Source organism: Balaenoptera ricei, chromosome 20 (assembly GCF_028023285.1).
Source record: "Balaenoptera ricei isolate mBalRic1 chromosome 20, mBalRic1.hap2, whole genome shotgun sequence".
Taxonomy (NCBI): Eukaryota; Metazoa; Chordata; class Mammalia; order Artiodactyla; family Balaenopteridae; genus Balaenoptera; species Balaenoptera ricei.
Window position 1 is genome coordinate 703,544 of NC_082658.1, and position 18,741 is coordinate 722,284.

Sequence of the window (18,741 nt, forward strand, 5' to 3'; positions counted from 1 at the left end):
CTGGACAGGCGTATGACAGTGTGTGCCGTACTGGACAGGCGTAAGACAGTGTGTGCCGTACTGGACAGGCGTATGACAGTGTGTGCCGTACTGGACAGGCGTAAGACAGTGTGTGCCGTACTGGACAGGCGTAAGACAGTGTGTGCCGTACTGGACAGGCGTAAGACAGTGTGTGCCGTACTGGACAGGCGTATGACAGTGTGTGCCGTACTGGACAGGCGTATGACAGTGTGTGCTGTACTGGACAGGCGTAAGACAGTGTGTACTGTACTGGACAGGCGTATGACAGTGTGTGCTTTCTATTACATCCCGTCAGGAGCAGCACCCTTTCGGTCTGTCACATTACGGAGCAGGCTGAGGATGATCGGGAAGGTGCCACGTACCAAATGGGCAACATGGCTACACGGGAAAACATTTAGTCCAGGAAACAGCATTCTGACTACATACCCTCGACGGGGCATCACCTGAGGCTTTATTTAAAATGGCAATAAATTCTTGAGCTTTATGGAGTAGGCTTGTTCTTGGTACAGGTGTTGGTATACTGATTCCGAAACTGCTGCACGTAATGCGGGGTAGAACAAACAAATGGGCATGTTGACATCATCAGGGACCAGGGGTCTTACTGAGGGAGGATGGAGAGTCAGCGAGGACTGGGAAAGGTGGAGAAGAACTCTGGTCCAGGATCAGAGCCAGAGGCAGCAGTGGGAGGTCATTAAAAAAACCCCTGCCTCTGTCTACTGGAAGAGCTTAGAGGCAGTAGCACCCCGGGAGCCCCAAGCACCCCCAGAACCCCGACTTTGGATTCTTATTATCATTCCCATTTTAAAAAAACTCCAGTGTTCCTCAGAGAAAGGAAGCTCCAGAAAGAAAGAAAGTACTGGGCTTCCCTGGTGGCGCAGTGGTTGAGAATCCGCCTGCCAATGCAGGGGACACGGGTTTGAGCCCTGGTCTGGGAAGATCGCACATGCCGCAGAGCAACTAGGCCCGTGAGCCACAATTACTGAGCCTGCGCGTCTGGAGCTTGTGCTCCGCAACAAGAGAGGCCGCGATAGTGAGAGGCCCGTGCACTGCGATGAAGAGTGGCCCCCACTTGCCACAACTGGAGAAAGCCCTCGCACAGAAACGAAGACCCAACACAGCCATAAATTAATTAATTAATTAATTAATTTAAAAAAAAAAAAAAAGAAAGGAAGTACTGAAAAAATGGATGGGTCATGTCAAGGGGACGCAGAGCCAGCATGAAGGGGCTCCCGCTGGCCGTATTTTGAGCAATTTGAACATTTTTAAAAGACACTAAAAAAGAAATTGTGAGCTCAAATTGCTACTTTAAAAAATTGTAGGGGGACATAAAGGGAAAGCTTTTCTTTCAGATGAATGCCAGCTACTGAACGTTGAAGCAATTACAGAACTAGAAAATCACCATTTTGCAACCGTCAGTATAATAACTGATTAAGGCTCGTCCACGGCTGCCAAAACCATCGGACAAAAAGTTGCTGGTCTCCAAGTACAACACCCAGACCCCTCATTAATTATAAATTTAAAGAAGGTACCTTTGCAGTGGAGGGATCTGATGAAAATACCTTAACCAGGTGGTCAAAGGTAGCATCCCTGATAATGGACAATCTGGATGTACTCAAGGGGAAGCAGCTGCCTGCTATCCCTCCCTATCCCAAAGCAAAGGACCAGCCACAGCAGCGGCGTCACCTTTTGTGCTGTTGAGCTGGATCTGATTCCCACAGCCAAGCTTTTATTTAATAGAAATGACCTCCAACTAATACCTTTTCTGTTCTGCAAGCGGCTTGGTCCAACTGCTCCTTGCTGGCAGCCCCAAACAGGTTACTCTACTCCACAGGCCTTCCTGCCGGGGGGAAGAGCATCCGAACAAAGCTTTCAGGTGACCAGTGGGCTGCCTGCCACGCCTCCTTTCCCGGAATCGACAAAGAAAGTCGAGGGTCACAGTGAACCTCGGGGTCATGCCTGGGGTTCAGGGTGTGAGGGTGACGCTCTGTCCTTGCTGAAAACACAGCCACCCGGAACTGTAAATGCTCCTGCTTGAGAAAGAAGTATTTAACTGGGAGCTACTACCCCGTGACTCCTAAGTCCCGTGCAATCTGTAAACTGTGATGACTGTAGCCCTAACCCCTTGAAAATGGAGAGAAGTTTCCCCCCGGCTTTCCCCACGGCGCACTCAAAATCCCTGAAATCCTGGACTGGGTCGAGCTTCCTGAACACACCAAGCACTTCGGCGGCCCGGCATCTTTCCTTGAAGTGTCCTCTCCCCACCTGTGCTCCTGGCTCTACGTCACTGCCACCTGCAGCTTCCTCGGTGCAGACGGGGCACTGCCCCCAGGCGCCCTCCACGCTGACGCTGACGGGCACCGGGCGCTGTCATTCTTTTCCACATCCTAAGTCCCCCTGGAGACCACACATTCCATGAAAGGGACTATGTCTTCCTTATCTTAGCATCCCCAGGGCCTCGCAGAGAGCCTGACACACAGCTTATAAATGGATAACAAACAGTCGGATCAAAGAATGAATGATTATTATGCAAGGCTGAGTCTCACTGCCTTGACTCCATCCCAATGACGCTATTAAAAGGTGGAAGAACACACACAGGGACTAGTATTCTTTAAGCCAACAACAGCATGAGGGCAAAGTCCCGACACAGAGCTAGAAGAGAGACAGAGGACGCAATCTGTAGGCTGCCGGGACCTGCAGGAAGTGTCCCCCAACCCCGGAACTCGATTTAGAACTTCATCTCCATAACTTAACACCCCAAAGTATCAGAGAAAATCAGCCTCTTCTGCAGAATAATCTATTTGGGGAAGAGATGTGTTCCTGAAACAGCTGTAAAGCATACAATATTTTTCCCATTTACTTACAACATTAAATTGAAAATCCGTTCCCACGAGGGATTATTTTTCTTTACCACTCCTCCAAACCAGATAAAAGGTACACAAGAATGTAGGAAACCCATTAAAATCGCATACTGAACGAAGAAATAAAAATGACACTGTTCAGATAACATCAGCACCACTGCCCAAAGGCAAAAAATAAAAATATACCACGAAAGCACAGGCCTTTCCCAGAAATACTGTACCAATCTCGAAAGGAAACTGATCTCTGATTTCAAAAGGGTGATTTCCATCCCAGGAGTCCGTTGGGAATTTCTATTTTACTTTGGGAATTATTTTCAATTTGAGTGATTCTGCACAGGTCAAATGGAAATGGAACTAATCTAACAATTAACACAGGTACTTAGGGTTTAAGTGCGTTTTCCAAGAAATCACTTGCATTGGTATCATAAGCTCTGCTCGTTATGGTTTATTGTTTACATCTGTGTTCCCGTTAAGGCCGGCTAATTCCACTACCCCATCTCAGCCATCAGCTGCGGGTCTCTTCCCTCTGGCCTCTCAAACACCTACAGTCCTTCAGCCTCTTCCTCCGCGGGGTCTTTCCCTCCCCACCCCGTACGCCCCAGAACCTCCCCAGTCACAGTTATGTGACTGTCTGTCACCCACATAACTGAGCACTTAATTATACGTGGCCTTGGCTTGTTCTTTAATTCCCCCACGTGTTACACTTTTCTCCCCTGGTCCTACGTCCCACCTTTAGACCTTCTGTCACCTACATAACTGAGCACTTAATTATACGTGGCCTTGGCTTGTTCTTTAATTCCTCCACGTGTTACACTTTTCTCCCCTGGTCCTACGTCCCACCTTTAGACCTTCTGTCACCTACATAACTGAGCACTTAATTATACGTGGCCTTGGCTTGTTCTTTAATTCCTCCACGTGTTACACTTTTCTCCCCTGGTCCTACGTCCCACCTTTAGACCTTCTGTCACCTACATAACTGAGCACTTAATTATACGTGGCCTTGGCTTGTTCTTTAATTCCTCCACGTGTTACACTTTTCTCCCCTGGTCCTACGTCCCACGTTTAGACCTTCTGTCACCTACATAACTGAGCACTTAATTATACGTGGCCTTGGCTTGTTCTTTAATTCCTCCACATGTTACACTTTTCTCCCCTGGTCCTACGTCCCACCTTTAGACCTTCTGTCACCTACATAACTGAGCACTTAATTATACGTGGCCTTGGCTTGTTCTTTAATTCCTCCTCATGTTACACTTTTCTCCCCTGGTCCTACGTCCCACGTTTAGACCTTCTGTCACCTCAAAGAAGCTGTGGGGTGCTGAGTGTGGGTTTAGAAACTAGTTATGGGTTTGCTATTTATCCAGAGGAGACTCTTTAATTAGTAAGAGAGACCCGGGAGACTGACAGCATTTGGGTGCAGGGGTCAGACTTGGGCTCAGGCCGCCTCCCTTCACTTTCTGCCTCGTAACTCGGAGCAATTTCCTTCCCCCCTCTTAGCTCCTTTGCTCATCTTGAAAATGAGGGCAAGAACAGTACGCTGTGGTATAGTTTTTGAGGGGTCAGTGAAACAATGGCTATGAAAGCACTCAGCATGGGGAAAGGTCCAGTCCTGTGGACAGTAGTACGTACACGGGAAGGACTCGGTCAATGGCAGCTGTTGTTACGGAAACCGTCTGTCAAGACACACACACACACACACACACACACACACACACACACACACAAGTGCCAGATCCGCTGGGTGAGGAGTGGTACAGGCAGGTGATGAAGGAGGGGTGGCAGGTACCGCTAGGGAGGGGCTCTGGCTGGTGTTCCTTGCTGGCCTTTTCTACTGGAATAAGGAAGCCTGAGGTCTTCTCTCTGACTCTTTAAAACAATTTCTAGTGACTAACATAGGTACCTATTGTTCACAAATTTATCGGGTACTATTTAAAAATGTGACTACATTGATGCCTAAAGTATGGTTATGTAAGGATGTGATTATCAGGGGCTGCTGGGTGAAAGGTGCAGGGAACTCTGTGTTACTTTTGTGACTTTTTTTGTACCATAAGCTCTACTCATTATGGTTTATTGTTTATATTTCTGTTCTCCTTGAAGCCAGGCTAATTCTGATTCTGCAAATCTAAAATTACTCTAAAAGTCTTAAGGAAATGATTACTAACAGGTTATTTCCTTTAGTTTGGATGTCTATATTTAGGACTGAATTTCCTGCACACAAATAACTACTGTATTTTTAAGTTAGATTTGCTGTGGACTGAATGTTTGTGCCCCCAAGTTTGTATGTGGAAGCCCTAACCCCCTACGGTGATGGTACAGGAGGTAGGGCCTTGGGAGGGGATGAGGTCATGAGGGTGAGGCCCTCAGGATGGGATCAGTGCCCTTAGGAGACACCACTGAGTTTGCTTCCTTCCTCCCTCTTCCCACTTCCAGCCTCTCTCTCTCTCTCTCTCTCTCTCAAGTGAAGACACAGCCAGAAGGCAGCCCCTGCAAGCCAGGAGGAGATTTCTCTCCAGAAACCAAACTGGTGGCACCTTGATCTTGAACTTCCTGGCCTCCAGAACCAAGAGAAATTCAGTCCGTGGTATTTATTATAGTAGCCTGAACTAAGATAAGATTCCAGTTCCTACTGGTACTGTCATTAAAATATCTCTACTTCTATCAGTTGAATATGTAACCATTAAAGTGACCATCTGTGTGACTTTGGACAAGTTACTTAATTTCTTCGTGCCTTGGTTTCTTCATCTATACGGATAATAAATTTCCGCACAGGTTTAAATAAGTTAATTATGTAAAGTGCTTCGAAGGTGGCCCTTTTGTGGGAAGTGCTCAGTCACTGTGAGCTGCTGTTGCTGCTGTTATGGAAGTATTGCTGAATTCATAGTCCTAGAGCAGAGCTACGTCTCTGCACAAATGTGTAGACTCGTTCTCAAGAGACATGACCTAGACTGCAGCCATAGGTTACACTGGTTGGCTTTCATGCATGAAAAGTCTCGAACTCAGGGAGGGTGTCTTCCCCTAAGATGATTCCACAGTTGTGAGTCAAGTCCAACTCTTGGCAATGCTGGAGTGATCAGCACAGGAGTCCCAGGAGGATACGCCTGGCTGTCCCCTGCAAGGTGGGTCTTTCTCGCGTACCGTGTGCCGCCCCAGCCAGCGCACCTGTGCCCCTCTGTGCAGTCCACACCTGCAAGGCTCCTGAGGCTCCCAGAAGAGCCTGGCACACCCAGGCAGCGCCGCACGCAGAAGGCCCGGGCCGGGCTCGCACGCACAGGCTGTTTTGTGCTCGGCAGCACGAGGAGCACGGGGAGCGCGGGGAGCGCGGGGGGCGCGGGGGGCGCGGGGGGCGCGGGCTGCACGCTGGGGTCCCTGCCAGGCAGTCCAGCCCTCAGGGAGCCGTGACCCTCTCGGCTGAGCTCTGACCCTCCCCTGTGTGTCCACATCGCCGTGGCCGTGGGCCGCCGTAAAGCCAGGGCGAAGCACTGCCCCGTTCAGCCAGCAGGCGTTCTGCTGCGACCCCTCACCACTTGCTCAGTCTCTCTTTTATGGCAGTTTTCTCTGAAACTGCACGCTCCCTGCCCCCAGGACGGGACTGTGACAATGAGGGAGCCTTGGTAAAAAAGAGAGAAATAAGCGTGGGGCTGCGACGGTGCAGACCCGCTTGTGGCCCCGCTGCAGCATCCGTCCAATCAAAGGGAACGCAGGCGAGAACCGCAGCCCCAAGTGCAAGGGGGCAGGCAGGACGGTTTTGAGAAAATCAAGGAACTTCTCTGAAACACAAAGGCGCCAGGGGTCCCGTGTCTGTGATGGGGGTTTTATGCACGATCCCATTCTGACCATTAGCCGTGTGTGGTTCGTTTCATCAGGTTAGCCAGCCGCAAAGCGTGTGGACCCTCTCCTCGCAACACCTCAAAACGCTGTCTGATGCTCCCTGAATGCCTACCTGACAGGACAGCACTGGGTGGAAAACTGGACTGTTTTCCAAAGAAAAAAAATGTGAGGGTGTTCCCAAAAGTGAGCTTTCTCTGGGCTCCCCCCGCCACCCCCGCTTTCTCCTTAAACAGACCCTGCGAGTCTTTTATTCCTATAATATCTTTTGTCATTTACAATAAAATTAAGTCAGTTTTTCCACGTTTAAATACAAATGGGAACACAGTACGTTTGCTGATCTGATGAGAATAAATGTCCTGGTCCGGGAGAAGGGAGCGTGCAGCGCGGGTGGTACCCGAGAGGCCTCCAGAGCAAGGACGCGACGCTGCCGCCTGAGACTTAAACCGTACTCAGCACAGAGGGCGCCACCGTGAGGACCCTCAGCTGAATGTGGATTTGGTGGGAAACCAAAGGAAAAGCTGTGCTGTGACAGTGCGCACCCCGACATGGCCCCGAGGAGGGGCGCCTGGCCTGGGGACATGGAATTCTGGTGCCTCAGCCGTCTTGTCTGTGAGGTGCAGGTGGTGTGATGGTTAGAAGCACAGGGTCTGGAGTCCTCACTTACTCTGTGACACCGCAGGGTTCCCATTTCTCTGTGCCTCGGTTTCCTCTTCTGGAAAATGAGGCTAATGATCTAGTAGTTGTGAGAAGCAGATAATCTGTGTGGATTTCTCAGCACCGCACCCAACTCAGAGGAGGTGTAAATACCCGAGGCAGCTGCTGTTACCATCACAGCAGGCCCATCAGGTCATCGCAGCCCGACACCCTTAAACACCTGGATCTTCCATCGCCTGCCCTCGCCCGGGTTCCACCTTCACCAGTGGCATCTTGCTTAGTGGCTTCTGGTGTGCCCATCACCAGGGGGACAATCCGCTGGCCCTGCTGGCAGGACACTTCATCCACACGGCCGTGGTGACCCTGACTGCCGCCGAGCATTTGGGGATTCGGGAGGCATGTTCACGAGACCCCGTGGCTCTGCGTCCGAGCAGCCTGGGTCTCGGCCCGCCCCTGAGCCGAAGCCCACGGAGCAGCACACGCCTCACACCCATCCGAGATCGCCTTACCTGTGACGTGGAGCTTTTCCTCGGTGACCTCGGCCTTCAGGTAGATCCGGCCCCTCTTCTCCGTGTGGTCCATCCCGCAGAGGCTGGGGACGTTTATCACGCACTGCTTGTGCACGTTCATATCACAGGCTGTGAGTCAAGAAAGCAAAGGGTGAGGCTGGGCGTGTGGCCTGGAAGCATCCCTCCCTCGGTGTTTTGGCTGCATGAACAGAAGTGAAAATGAGCCACCCTCTAACTCGATACTCTGCTATAACGCTTTTGGTGACATAAAGAACTGTTAGCAGATGTCCCTTACAGCACAGGCTTCATGTGAGTGACAATATCCTTAAAATACTCGATCCATATTTGTCCAGTCTTAACTGAAGCAAGACACCCCCCTGTCTTCTGTGAATGCTTCCAATATATAACAGCATACAAAATTCACATAGGTAAGTGTATGTATAGCGCAGACTAATTACTATTTTATGTACACAGAGGCAAATAACATGCACATTTTAAACAGAGGATTCTTTCTGCCAAAGAATTTCTTATGCCTTTCTGAGATTTGCAGGGTTGAGTAAAGGAAATTCAGAAAATGTTCTTTTCCTCAGTAAACTCTGTATTTCCAAGGAGGCTTAAGTGCATTGCTTTTGTTTGCTGTTGTTGTTTTTAAAAGAACCTGTGCTTGATATTTTAAACCTGTCTTCAGATATTTAAGTATTATTCTGAGTAAAACAAATATACGCCTGGCATAAGCCATTTCTCAGCAGCTGACATTACGTGGGCGAGACAGGGGGAGGATTAAAGAAAGATCAGTCTTACTGTAATGGACTAAAGGGACCCTGAAGAGAGTCCAGGGCACTGAGCACAGACAGAAGACTCTGCGTAGGTGTTTCAGCTCTACCGGCCCTGTACCTTCAGGCTTCCAGAAGGAGGGGTGGCCCCTGGAACGCCTGTGAATCCTCCAGGGGAATGCTACAAGACTCTTCTGAGCCTTCGTGCCCCTTTCATTTTCAATGGTTAATTTTAACGCGGTGAACTAAATAGCAAGAAGCATCATGAACAACGGATCTCAGCTACGATTATAAAACACCGAAAGCAGGAAAAGGGATACAACGAGGGAAGAACGATTAATGTGGATTCATTCCCAAAGGGAACCGTTCAAAATCATGTACCTTGATTCGGCCAATACAAAGCCTCTTGAAAAGCTGTGCTATGACCCGCATTGACCAAATCACGTGTTCAAGTACTTGGGCAGAACGTGCAACTTAGGGGAATAAATGCCAGAGCCTCTGGAAAGGACGTGGACCTCAGGGAGGGCGTGGGAGGTGAAAGGGCCCTGGGCTGTATCTTTGTCTCGGCGCTGCCGTCCGCGGCTTGTATCGTACGTACATCCTGGGAAGCTCATTTGCTTTCCAACTCCCTTTCCTACTCCGCAAACTAAGAGGCCTGCACGAGTGGCTGCTGACGTTCTTTCCACCGAGCAGAAATGTCTACAGCATCATAACCTACTGTGTGTAAGGGCAGAGGAAGAGGCTTCTTCTCCGCACAAGTGGCTCTGGCTGGGGGGTGGTCTGGGTCCTGGCACCCATCTGCGTATTTTCCTACACCCCCAGGAAGAAGCACAGGCAGCAGCCCCAGAAACCCCAGGACTCCAAGGCAAAGGGCTTAAAACAAAACACACTGGTTTAGGTCAGGGTTTTCAAAACGTTTACTAACAGAACCCATTTTACAACCAAAATGTTAATAAGCAGGATCCTAATCTACAAACCAGATGAGTGTTATTTCATTAGCATACACTTGGTTAATAAATTCAAATCTATACCATTTATTTACTATAAAGACATTCCTGGATAACCAAGAAAGGCCTCTGATGCAAACAGAACTTTGCACCCAGCCGTTAAGGATGCCGGGTGAAGACTCAGTTCAGCCTCAGCGATGCATTTATTTCTGTCTTGTGTTAAAGCTGGACAGCATCCCCAAACCCTGGTTCACCCAGAAGAGGACGGGCAGCTGGTGCCCTTCTTTAAGTGCACCCTTCACGACCCCGGCTGACTCTGCAGTGGATGTAGCAGGAGAAACGGGAGGGCCCCTTCTGCCTACTGAGTGAAGCTGGGGACATCAGTCTGCAAGGTCACCTTCAACTCGTCAAGGTTGAGTGCCTAACACAGCTGAGGATTCACTTTTGTTCCAAGTTTTAAAATAATTAAAAGTGTATTTACAAGTGCACTTAGAATCCACACTTGCAGAGCCTCTGAAAACGGTGTCTTTGGAATCCTAGCGTTTCCCGAAATGCAGGAAGCCACTGGCCTTGCCAATCACGAAGCTTCCGTGAAGCTCTCATATTCTACAGCGTGGGAAGGTGAAGCAGCCCTGTGTTCTGAGAAGCCATCCGTCTACTCCATAAAGTTCATAGAGCTTGATGTTTATGTGCAGTTGGCCCTTGAGTGACACGGGTTTGAACTGCACAGGTCCACTCAGACACGATTTCTTTCCAACAACTCCACAGCTGCTCGCCCCAAACCACACCCCCGTATCCGCTGACTGTGGGCGCTGAGCGTCTGCGGAGGGTCCTGGAACCGACCCCCCTCGGATACCGAGGGAAGACGACATACTTATGTCTTTGCTCCGTGTGGGGACACACAGATGAGGCTCGGGCCCTAAGAGCCGTCACTAACGAATGACACATCTTATATTCCCATGACCCTTCCCCTTCTACTAGAAAAAACCGGCTCAGTAAGTACCTTTTCATGTCCTAAGAATAAAATTTTATTGAAACAAATAAATAGCCTGGGGAATCTCATTACATGACAGTAATCAAAGCAGAGAGTTTCCACAGAAAGAAAGAGATGTTTTTCTTTCCTCCTGGTGTTTGGTGGAGATACACACAGAGCAGAAAGCGGAAGGGGAGAGGACGGATGTCTTCCGGGATTTCATCTCTAACTGGCCTGGTAGGAATCTGATCTGTCCAGAAACACACAGGGCGAGTGAACTTCAAAAGTAAGATGCCCTCCCCGTTTTCATTTTCGCTGCGGTTTCAGCGCTATGGAGAGCCTACTGGAGTTTTCCACAGTCCACCCACTAATTAGAGACCCGGGAAGATAAGGAGTACGAATGCTCAGCTCATCTTGAAGCCGAACCAAACATGGAATCTGGAGGTGGGGACACATGGCATTCGTTGTGGGGTTTGACGGGCCTGCGTGCGACAGCGATTGAAGATCTCTACCACGGAAGACCGGGGCAGCACCGACTCCATTAAATCGGGTGCTTTTGGGGTGAGGGTTGATAAGTAGGCAGTTAAGTAGTTTAATAAACCAGAACTTCGAGAGCGGAGAGATTCTCTACTTCTTCAGTAGAGTCCATATCTGAACGAATTCTACTGACGGGCTGAAAAGTCACTACATCTTGAAGGGCCCTGTCAACCCCGGCCGCATCTGCAGAGCCTCACCATCTACTAGGAAAAGAAAACTTACTTACTGTCACACTTCATCCCTTGATGGATAAGTCCGTACAGCAGCGACCCGCAGTGATCGCAGAAGGTGGGGCTTCCGTAAGTGTGGATCTTGAACTTGTGCTTGCTCCTGGGGTCCTGAGGGGAGAGGCAGCACACTGCTCATCAGTCACGGGGAGACCTCGCCTGGGGGCTAGGCCCGGCTCAGGCCCGCCCCTCCCGTCCCCACAGCAAGGCTCCAGGCGCCAGGCTGTGTGTGCACCGCTGTCTGAGGTCACACAATGGGCGGGGGGCGCCTTTGCCGCACCGTGTTTTAAGAGGCTGCCCGTTCCGGGCTGGGCACTGGATGCCCACGTTCCCTCTCTTTCCGGGTGTAATCCGCACACAGCGGGGTTTCTCCCAAAGCTACCGCTTCTGGACCCAGAGCCGTCAAGGTGCCCGAGGGCACGCAGAGCGGTTCAGACACCGCGGTCTTGCCGCATCCCCAGGGCCCACCGTGGGCTGTAGCAGGCACAAAATCAGGGTGTATCTGTGAAGCTAAGCTGAGCTGAGTGACCCTGGAGCCGTTCAGCAGACTTTGGGCCATTTCCTTCTGGGCGAGGTTTCCAGGAATATACTCTAAGACCAGATATGCACCCAAACCCACAGGGACGTCTTCCTGCTTCTGCACCATTTCCAAAGCATCATATGCATTTGCGGAGGGAAACTTCAGTGTAATCCGATGAACACTGGAAATGCCTGGAAGCCCCCTCCCCCAGCCCCCGTGGCAATTCATCTCCTCTAGCGCCACGCAGATTACTGAAGGGACAACTAGGCAGCCTTTTTCCAAGCAGTGTTTTGTTCCTCAACCTACAGATAGACTATAGACAAGGAAGCAAAAATCACACCTAGCACACAGTAGTAACGACAGAGCAGGGGCTCTGGGGTCAGACTGCCTGTGCTCAAATCCTCGTTCCGTTCCTTCCCAGAGGCATGACCTTGGGCAAATTACTCATCCTTTCTGCCCCATCTACACACCGGGAAATTAACAGGACTTGTCTTATGTGGTTGATATAAAGACAAAACAAGTCAATCTCAGTGAGATGCTGAGAAGGGAAAACCCACGTAAAGCAGTAGCCCCTCTGCTTCCTGCACCTCTGTTTATTAATACGTAAAGTCGAGCACTGAGCTAAAAGATCAACACATCCTATTTGAGCTATGAAACAATTTCATCCTCAACATGCCACATCAGAACCCTTCCTCATTCAATTCCTCCTCCCAAACCATTCTCTGTGGCCTGAGCAGGTGCCACTGTCTGAATGAAGGAAGATGCCAGGGGAGCAGGGTTACGGGGAGGAGAGACCACGAGCTCCACTACAGACAAGGGAAGCCTGGGGTGTCCCTGAGGTGTCCTTTAGTCTGGGGCTTCTCCAATGCAAAGGTACTCAAAGAAAGATATTCTTGGCTTCTGACTTCCTAAGAGCCTGGGTGCTGGTGATGTGAGGGAATTCCAAAGGTGATCTTGACTTCATAAGATAACTGACCTTTTGGTTGACATTGGAACCTAAAATCTAAGACACATACCGACCAATGAATTATTTTGACTACTTTTTAAAGATAGAAATTGAAAAATTCTGGAATATTTTAATCATGCAGATTAAAATAGTATAAAGAATAGTAAGCCAAACGCTCATGTAAACCTGATAAATGTTAGCATTTCCTCCGATCTATCACTGTATTAATACAATGTATTAATCACTGTAATAATAATAATTATTATTATTACCCTCATTCTACAGAGATGCTAGCGCTCTTCGAAGTCCTGTGGCCAGTGAACATCAGAGGTGGGATCTGACCAGCAGCTGAGACTCTAACACTGGTTCCCATCCGAGAGCTTTCAGAAATCCACCCAGAATGAGGCTCTGCCTCCTAACACCTTTTGAAAATCTTTTTATATCTGCAACACAATTTTTTTTTGAAATGAGAACACCACCTGTTTCTTGTAAATAAAGTTTTACGGAACACAGCCGTGCTCATTCATTTATGTATTTCCTGTGGCTACAATGGCAGAATTGAGTGACAGAACCTGCATGGCCCACAAAGGCTAAAATACTAACTGGCCCTTACAGAAAACGTCTGCCAATCTCTGCTCTAGGACCGTGGTTTCCAAAGTATGGTCCCTACACGGCACCAGCATCACCTGAAACTTGTTAGAAATGAAATCATTTAGCGCTTCCCCAGACCAACTGAATCAAACTCTGCGGAGGAGGCCTCAACACGCCCTGCAGGTGAGCCTGACGTTGGCAGGTACACGAAGGTGGGGAACCACTGCTTTAGAAGGTTCCTCCACAAATATTTAGTAAGTGCTTATTGGGTGCCAGGTGCCTACATGTGTAAATGATCGACACAGGTCACTGGTTTACTTTGGAAATGTCTCTTGGGGTGAGAAAAATCCACACCTTCCTTGGGAGGTGACTTTTCCATCCAGTAGCAGCTGTGAACGTGGTCTGAAGTGCGGGCTTAGCCTTCCACCAATTTCCCCAGTATTCCAGGATGCTGGGCAAAATGTCAAGGGCACAGGCTGGTGTCAGTACCAATTAAAAGTTCCCAGTGCGGATAGTAAAGGTCGTGTCCTACCACGTGGAGGGCAACGAGGAGGCCAGGGGGAAGGGCTGCCTGTTCTCCCTGCAGAAGGACAGCATCAAGCGTCGGCGTGAAATAAATCCAGCGTGGCAGCTCCCACACAGCTCCTGGAGCCTGGGCGCACCAGGCGGTCCCAGGGCAGCTGTCCTGCCAGTTGGCTGTCACATCGATCTCTGTTGACGTGGCACACGGGGAACTTGCTTCACTTCTCAGGAGGATCTAAGGCTTACTCATCCAAGCCCATGTGGCATCTTCAGGCTCTCGCCTTTGGAGGTGCAGGAAGAGAGCTGCCCCTCCTGGATGTGGCTGGAGAAGGACCAGGTTCTTGGAGTCTTTACACCCTAAAACTGTGCCAAGGACGGTGCCTACGGTAACAATGACAATAACAACACAAACACACCACCTGCTTGTGGACCATCCCTGTGTGCGGGAGCTTTACGAAAACCAACATCTCTCCTATAGAAAGAGCCTTTACCAGGATTCTGGAGACCTGTGTTCTGACCCCGCCTTGACACAAACTCAGCAGCCTTGGAAAAGTCATGACATTTATTTACAAAGCAGAAATAAACCCAGTCTGCCAATGTCCTAGCCGCGGGGTGAGGGTGAGGGTGAGGGAACATATGAGAAGGGGCTTTGCAACCTGAAAAATCCCTGGATGAAGGCAAGAGAAAATTACTTCCAACAATAACATAATCATCATAAACTCCAAGGTGTCAAAGGTTTCCCAGCAATACTTCAGGGACCTGAGCTCGCAAGGGGAGGAAGGAGAAAGCTAACGGGCTCCGGTGTCCACAGGCGGCTAGAGGGGAGGCCAGGTTGGCAAGAAGGCAGAGGACTCTGTCTGTGGCCCTGAGTCCTTCCCCTCCGCCCTGGACTCGCCCTCCAGGGCAGCGCCTGTGAGACAACCTGCCCGGGCATCACGGTGAGGGGCCGCGACCACCTCCTGCAGCGCAGAAGTGAACTCAGGAGCACGGATGCTCTTCCTGGTCCGATCTCACCTTGTCTGACAAGAGAAACCAGTGTTAGCTGAAGGGCTGTGACTTAATGGAGACTTGCAGAGAGCAACTGCTCTAAAAATCAAACTTCCCGGATCTCTGATTTTCCATCAATAGCCAGTAACTTCTTTGGGCCCCAGCTTCCTCATCTGGACCCCGAGGGTGTTGGTTGGATCGGGACCTTTCCTGTGGGATTTTGGGGAGCCCGACAGAGGTGTCGGGAGGTCCCGTGGGATGAGGACGGGAGAGGGAGGCTGCTGCGAAAAGAAAAATTTGAAAACAACTGGACTAGATGATCTCTGATCCTGTCTTGCTTTTAAAAAGAAAACAACCAACTTTTCATCTTTTATTTTGAAATCATCGAAGACTCACAAGAATTTGCAAGCAAAGTACAGACCGTCCACATGCACCCCTCACCACCCTGCTTCCCCCACTGACAACATCTTACACGAGCGACCGCGGTACGTCAGCAAAGCCGGGACACGGACACTGCTGCAGAGACATGAACTAAACGACAGGCTTGAGAGTTTCACCAGGTCTTACGTGCATAATTCCAATGCATGTACTTTTATTGTACAACTTACGAATTAAATACTCTGTTTACTGAATAGGGAATACAGTAATATTTGCTGGGTAAATACCATTAAGTCAAGCAGGACACATTAAGTTAAAGGCGCATCTGTTGTTGGTTCATCAAATATGTAACCCACTGGATCTCAAGGGATGGAGTCCTGGGAGAATGAGTCAAGACTGATCTGAAAAGTAGAATCAGATTGCTTTGCTCTAAGCATAGGAAGCATGTGCTGTTTCTAAAATGTTCTGATCAGTTTTTCAAAACAAAAGCATTTCGAGGCACAGGCCGACTGAGGGATCCCCCGAAGTGCAGGACCAGCCACGGGGCCTGGGACAGTGAAAGGTGTGTCAGCCATGGCTTCCAGGTGATGCTGGTAACCCGGATGGAAAGATAGGACCCCAAGGCAGGAGCTGTGTCCCGTGGGCTCCAAGATGGGCTTCCTGACAGCTGCTGAGTGAATCACACAAACAGTGCCTGCCGTGGCGTCCCCAAGAGGCTCCGTGTGGCCAGGGAGGTGTGCGCAGAGGAGCTGAGCCTTAGGTGCCCGAGTGCCACTCGCCCTCGGGTAGTGAGAAGCAGCGTTTGACGGGTGGGACCCGAGGGGTTTTTCTGACATCAATAAACCTCGACGTCCAACCCTTCCACTGGGGAAGCCCCAGGTAGCACCCCTGCCCCTCTCACCTTGTCTTGGGTGTTCCCTACTCATGGTCTAACCATCTTCTGCCAACACCCCATCTGCCGAAACACCTAAAAAAGCAACAGCGAAGGCTGCTTCGTCCTGCCAGGAAGCCGCTCCAGATGCCGGGACCAGGCACGCTTTCCTTCTTTCCTCTGGCCTTCCAGAGTGTTCTATTTCTTTTACCTGCCACTCATGCAGACAGTTACTCCTCTACCTTCCTCCCCCTCCATCTTCTCATCATTTATCACCAGCCCCCCAGCCCCCGCCGGAGGACAGACGCTGAGGGCTTTGAAGAGATTTCCTAAAGCACACTGCTGAATTTGCAGCTGGACCAGAACCAAGGCTGGCAAGTAAGTTTTCACGTTATCTCTGGGCTTCCTGGAAACCAAAGCAAGGAGGGAAAAGAAACAAACATGATATTAGGTTCCTCTGGGACCGCAAAGCCACCTGGATGCAGAAACCTGCCTTAGCGTCGTCTAAAGGCATTTTGTCTCATACATGGTGAACCTCCACACACGTGTGTGAAAGGGACCTCCGAATCTTTAACAGGGCACACTTCCATCCCTGTTCACCTGGGGATTCACGATAGGTGTCCCACATATAAGTTAGGGTAAGTCTGGCTGCACCTGGTGCCGCAGTGACATGGCTGGTCTACATACCACATCTGCACTACTCCCAAGTTGGTAACACTTTCTCATTTAGTGCAATACGTGCAAACCTTACCTTTTACTTCTCTAGGCATTGGCAACCTCTCATTAAGAGGAGTGTGAAACCTGCTGTCATATGTCACAAGCCTGACATTATGTTATAACGAGAGCGGGAAACACTCAGCTTAGACGTTTCTGTCGTCTACACGTTTGGGGGAGAAAAAAAGTTTTTGAACTAAACCAATTTTCATAGGCACAAATGAAGTCTAACCCACAAATCTAAATCTAGGCTGCTTAGGAAAAAAATAACACGTGAACATTTCAAGTTCTACTGGAAGCATCTGCTAGCCTGCTTTTCCTCTCTTAGTTTTATAATACAGCAACTTAATTGGAAACAGATCTCAGCATTTCTACCAGGACTTTTCAAAGTCTTTCACCATCATCACCATCATTTTGTAATATGTTCAGAGTAGTAAACCCATGGGTGTGCAGTGTGCAATATTTTGATACTGATGGGCCTTGCGTTTCCTAGACATCTTCTTGTATTGTCTGTAAGCATCTAGAAGACGTCTTCTAGATGAGGTTTAAATTGCAGGCTTCCATGATGGAGACGCATCCAGCAGCATGCAATGTGAAACCTCTAGAGGAGTTCAAACCCTCATACCCCAGGAGGCGGGCGATCAATGATGCTCTTTGACAAGGATGTTTATATCTGAATAGACATCCCTTCAAATGCCCTTTTTTTTTTTTCCATGATTATTATGTTTTGATTCTGGGTGCCTGGTCTTTCTTTCTTCCTGGTCCCCATGCCTACTTTTAGAGTTTCCAAAGATTTCTTCTTTTTTTTAATATATTTATTTATTTATTTATTTTTGGCTGTGTTAGGTCTTCGTTTCTGTGCAAGGGCTTTCTCCAGTTGCGGCGAGCGGGGGCCACTCTTCATCGCGGTGCGCGGGCCTCTCACTATCGCGGCCTCTCCCGTTGCGGAGCACAGGCTACAGACGCGCAGGCTCAGTAGTTGTGGCTCACGGGCCTAGTCGCTCCGCGGCATGTGGGATCTTCCCGGACCGGGGCACGAACCCGCGTCCCCTGCACTGGCAGGTGGATTCCTAACCACTGCGCCACCAGGGAAGCCCCAAATGCCCTTTTAATTGGATGAGTTAAAAAAACGGCAGGCTTCTGGCTAGAGGTCATCCAGGCTTGAATTTTCTACCTGAACGTGAATGTCTTCGAAATGCCCTACACCTTTCCCATAGAGGGAGGACGGAAACAGCTGTCACTGAGGGCTGGGGTTCAGGCTTTAGGAGTTTCTGGAAAAGACTGCTTTTCACTGAAGCCCGGGGTGTGATTTCCTCAGCCGCCCTGAGCAGCGTGGCTCCTTCAAGCTGCTCCCTCCACGTACCAGGAAAGGTCCCTGTTTCACCATCTGATGTGTTCCCATGAAGCACACTCGTAAGCCAAGCTTGGGTCTAAATGTCACCCACGTGCTGACTACACAAGCAACACCGAAAACATTGCTCCGAGGGCGAATCTGGCATTATTTCTGTGATCTTAAATTTCTTGGGAACAAGTTTTGTTTTGTTTCTTTAAGGTCTATGATTTTAAAAATTCCTATTTAAAACTTTTTGTTAACACCAGAGTATGACCAAAACCAGATCATCTGATGAGGGTGACTTTATGTAACTTGGATACGATTCTAATCATTACATTGGACATCGCGTGTTGAGCAAGCAAGGCTCCGACAGCCCTCCTCAGGCTGAGGAATCAGCCCGCTCAAGTGTGCTTTGCCTTTGATAATACCGGTCTTGCTGAATGTGGCCTGCTCTAAAACAGAACTAAGGATCTTCCATTTCTGGTGACAGTTAATTTTTGATCTTAATGTAACCCCATTTTATTCTGATGAGTAACATTTACCTTTACAGTT

General features: G+C 49.4%; 1 protein-coding gene across 6 annotated transcripts in view; it reads right to left on the minus strand.

Moving 5' to 3' along the window:
• The window catches only part of PRKCA (protein kinase C alpha), a 363,797-nt gene that overhangs the window by 96,291 nt on the left and 248,765 nt on the right, over positions 1–18,741 (minus strand). For 5 of the 6 annotated variants that reach the window (XM_059908847.1, XM_059908845.1, XM_059908843.1 and 2 more), the window contains exons 4-5: positions 11,327–11,438; positions 7,871–7,999 (exon numbers count right to left, since the gene is read on the minus strand). In XM_059908847.1, the coding sequence (XP_059764830.1) occupies positions 7,871–7,999; positions 11,327–11,438 (241 nt within the window). The remainder of the gene's footprint in view (positions 1–7,870; positions 8,000–11,326; positions 11,439–18,741) is intronic. The other variant, XM_059908846.1, reaches the window with a different exon arrangement.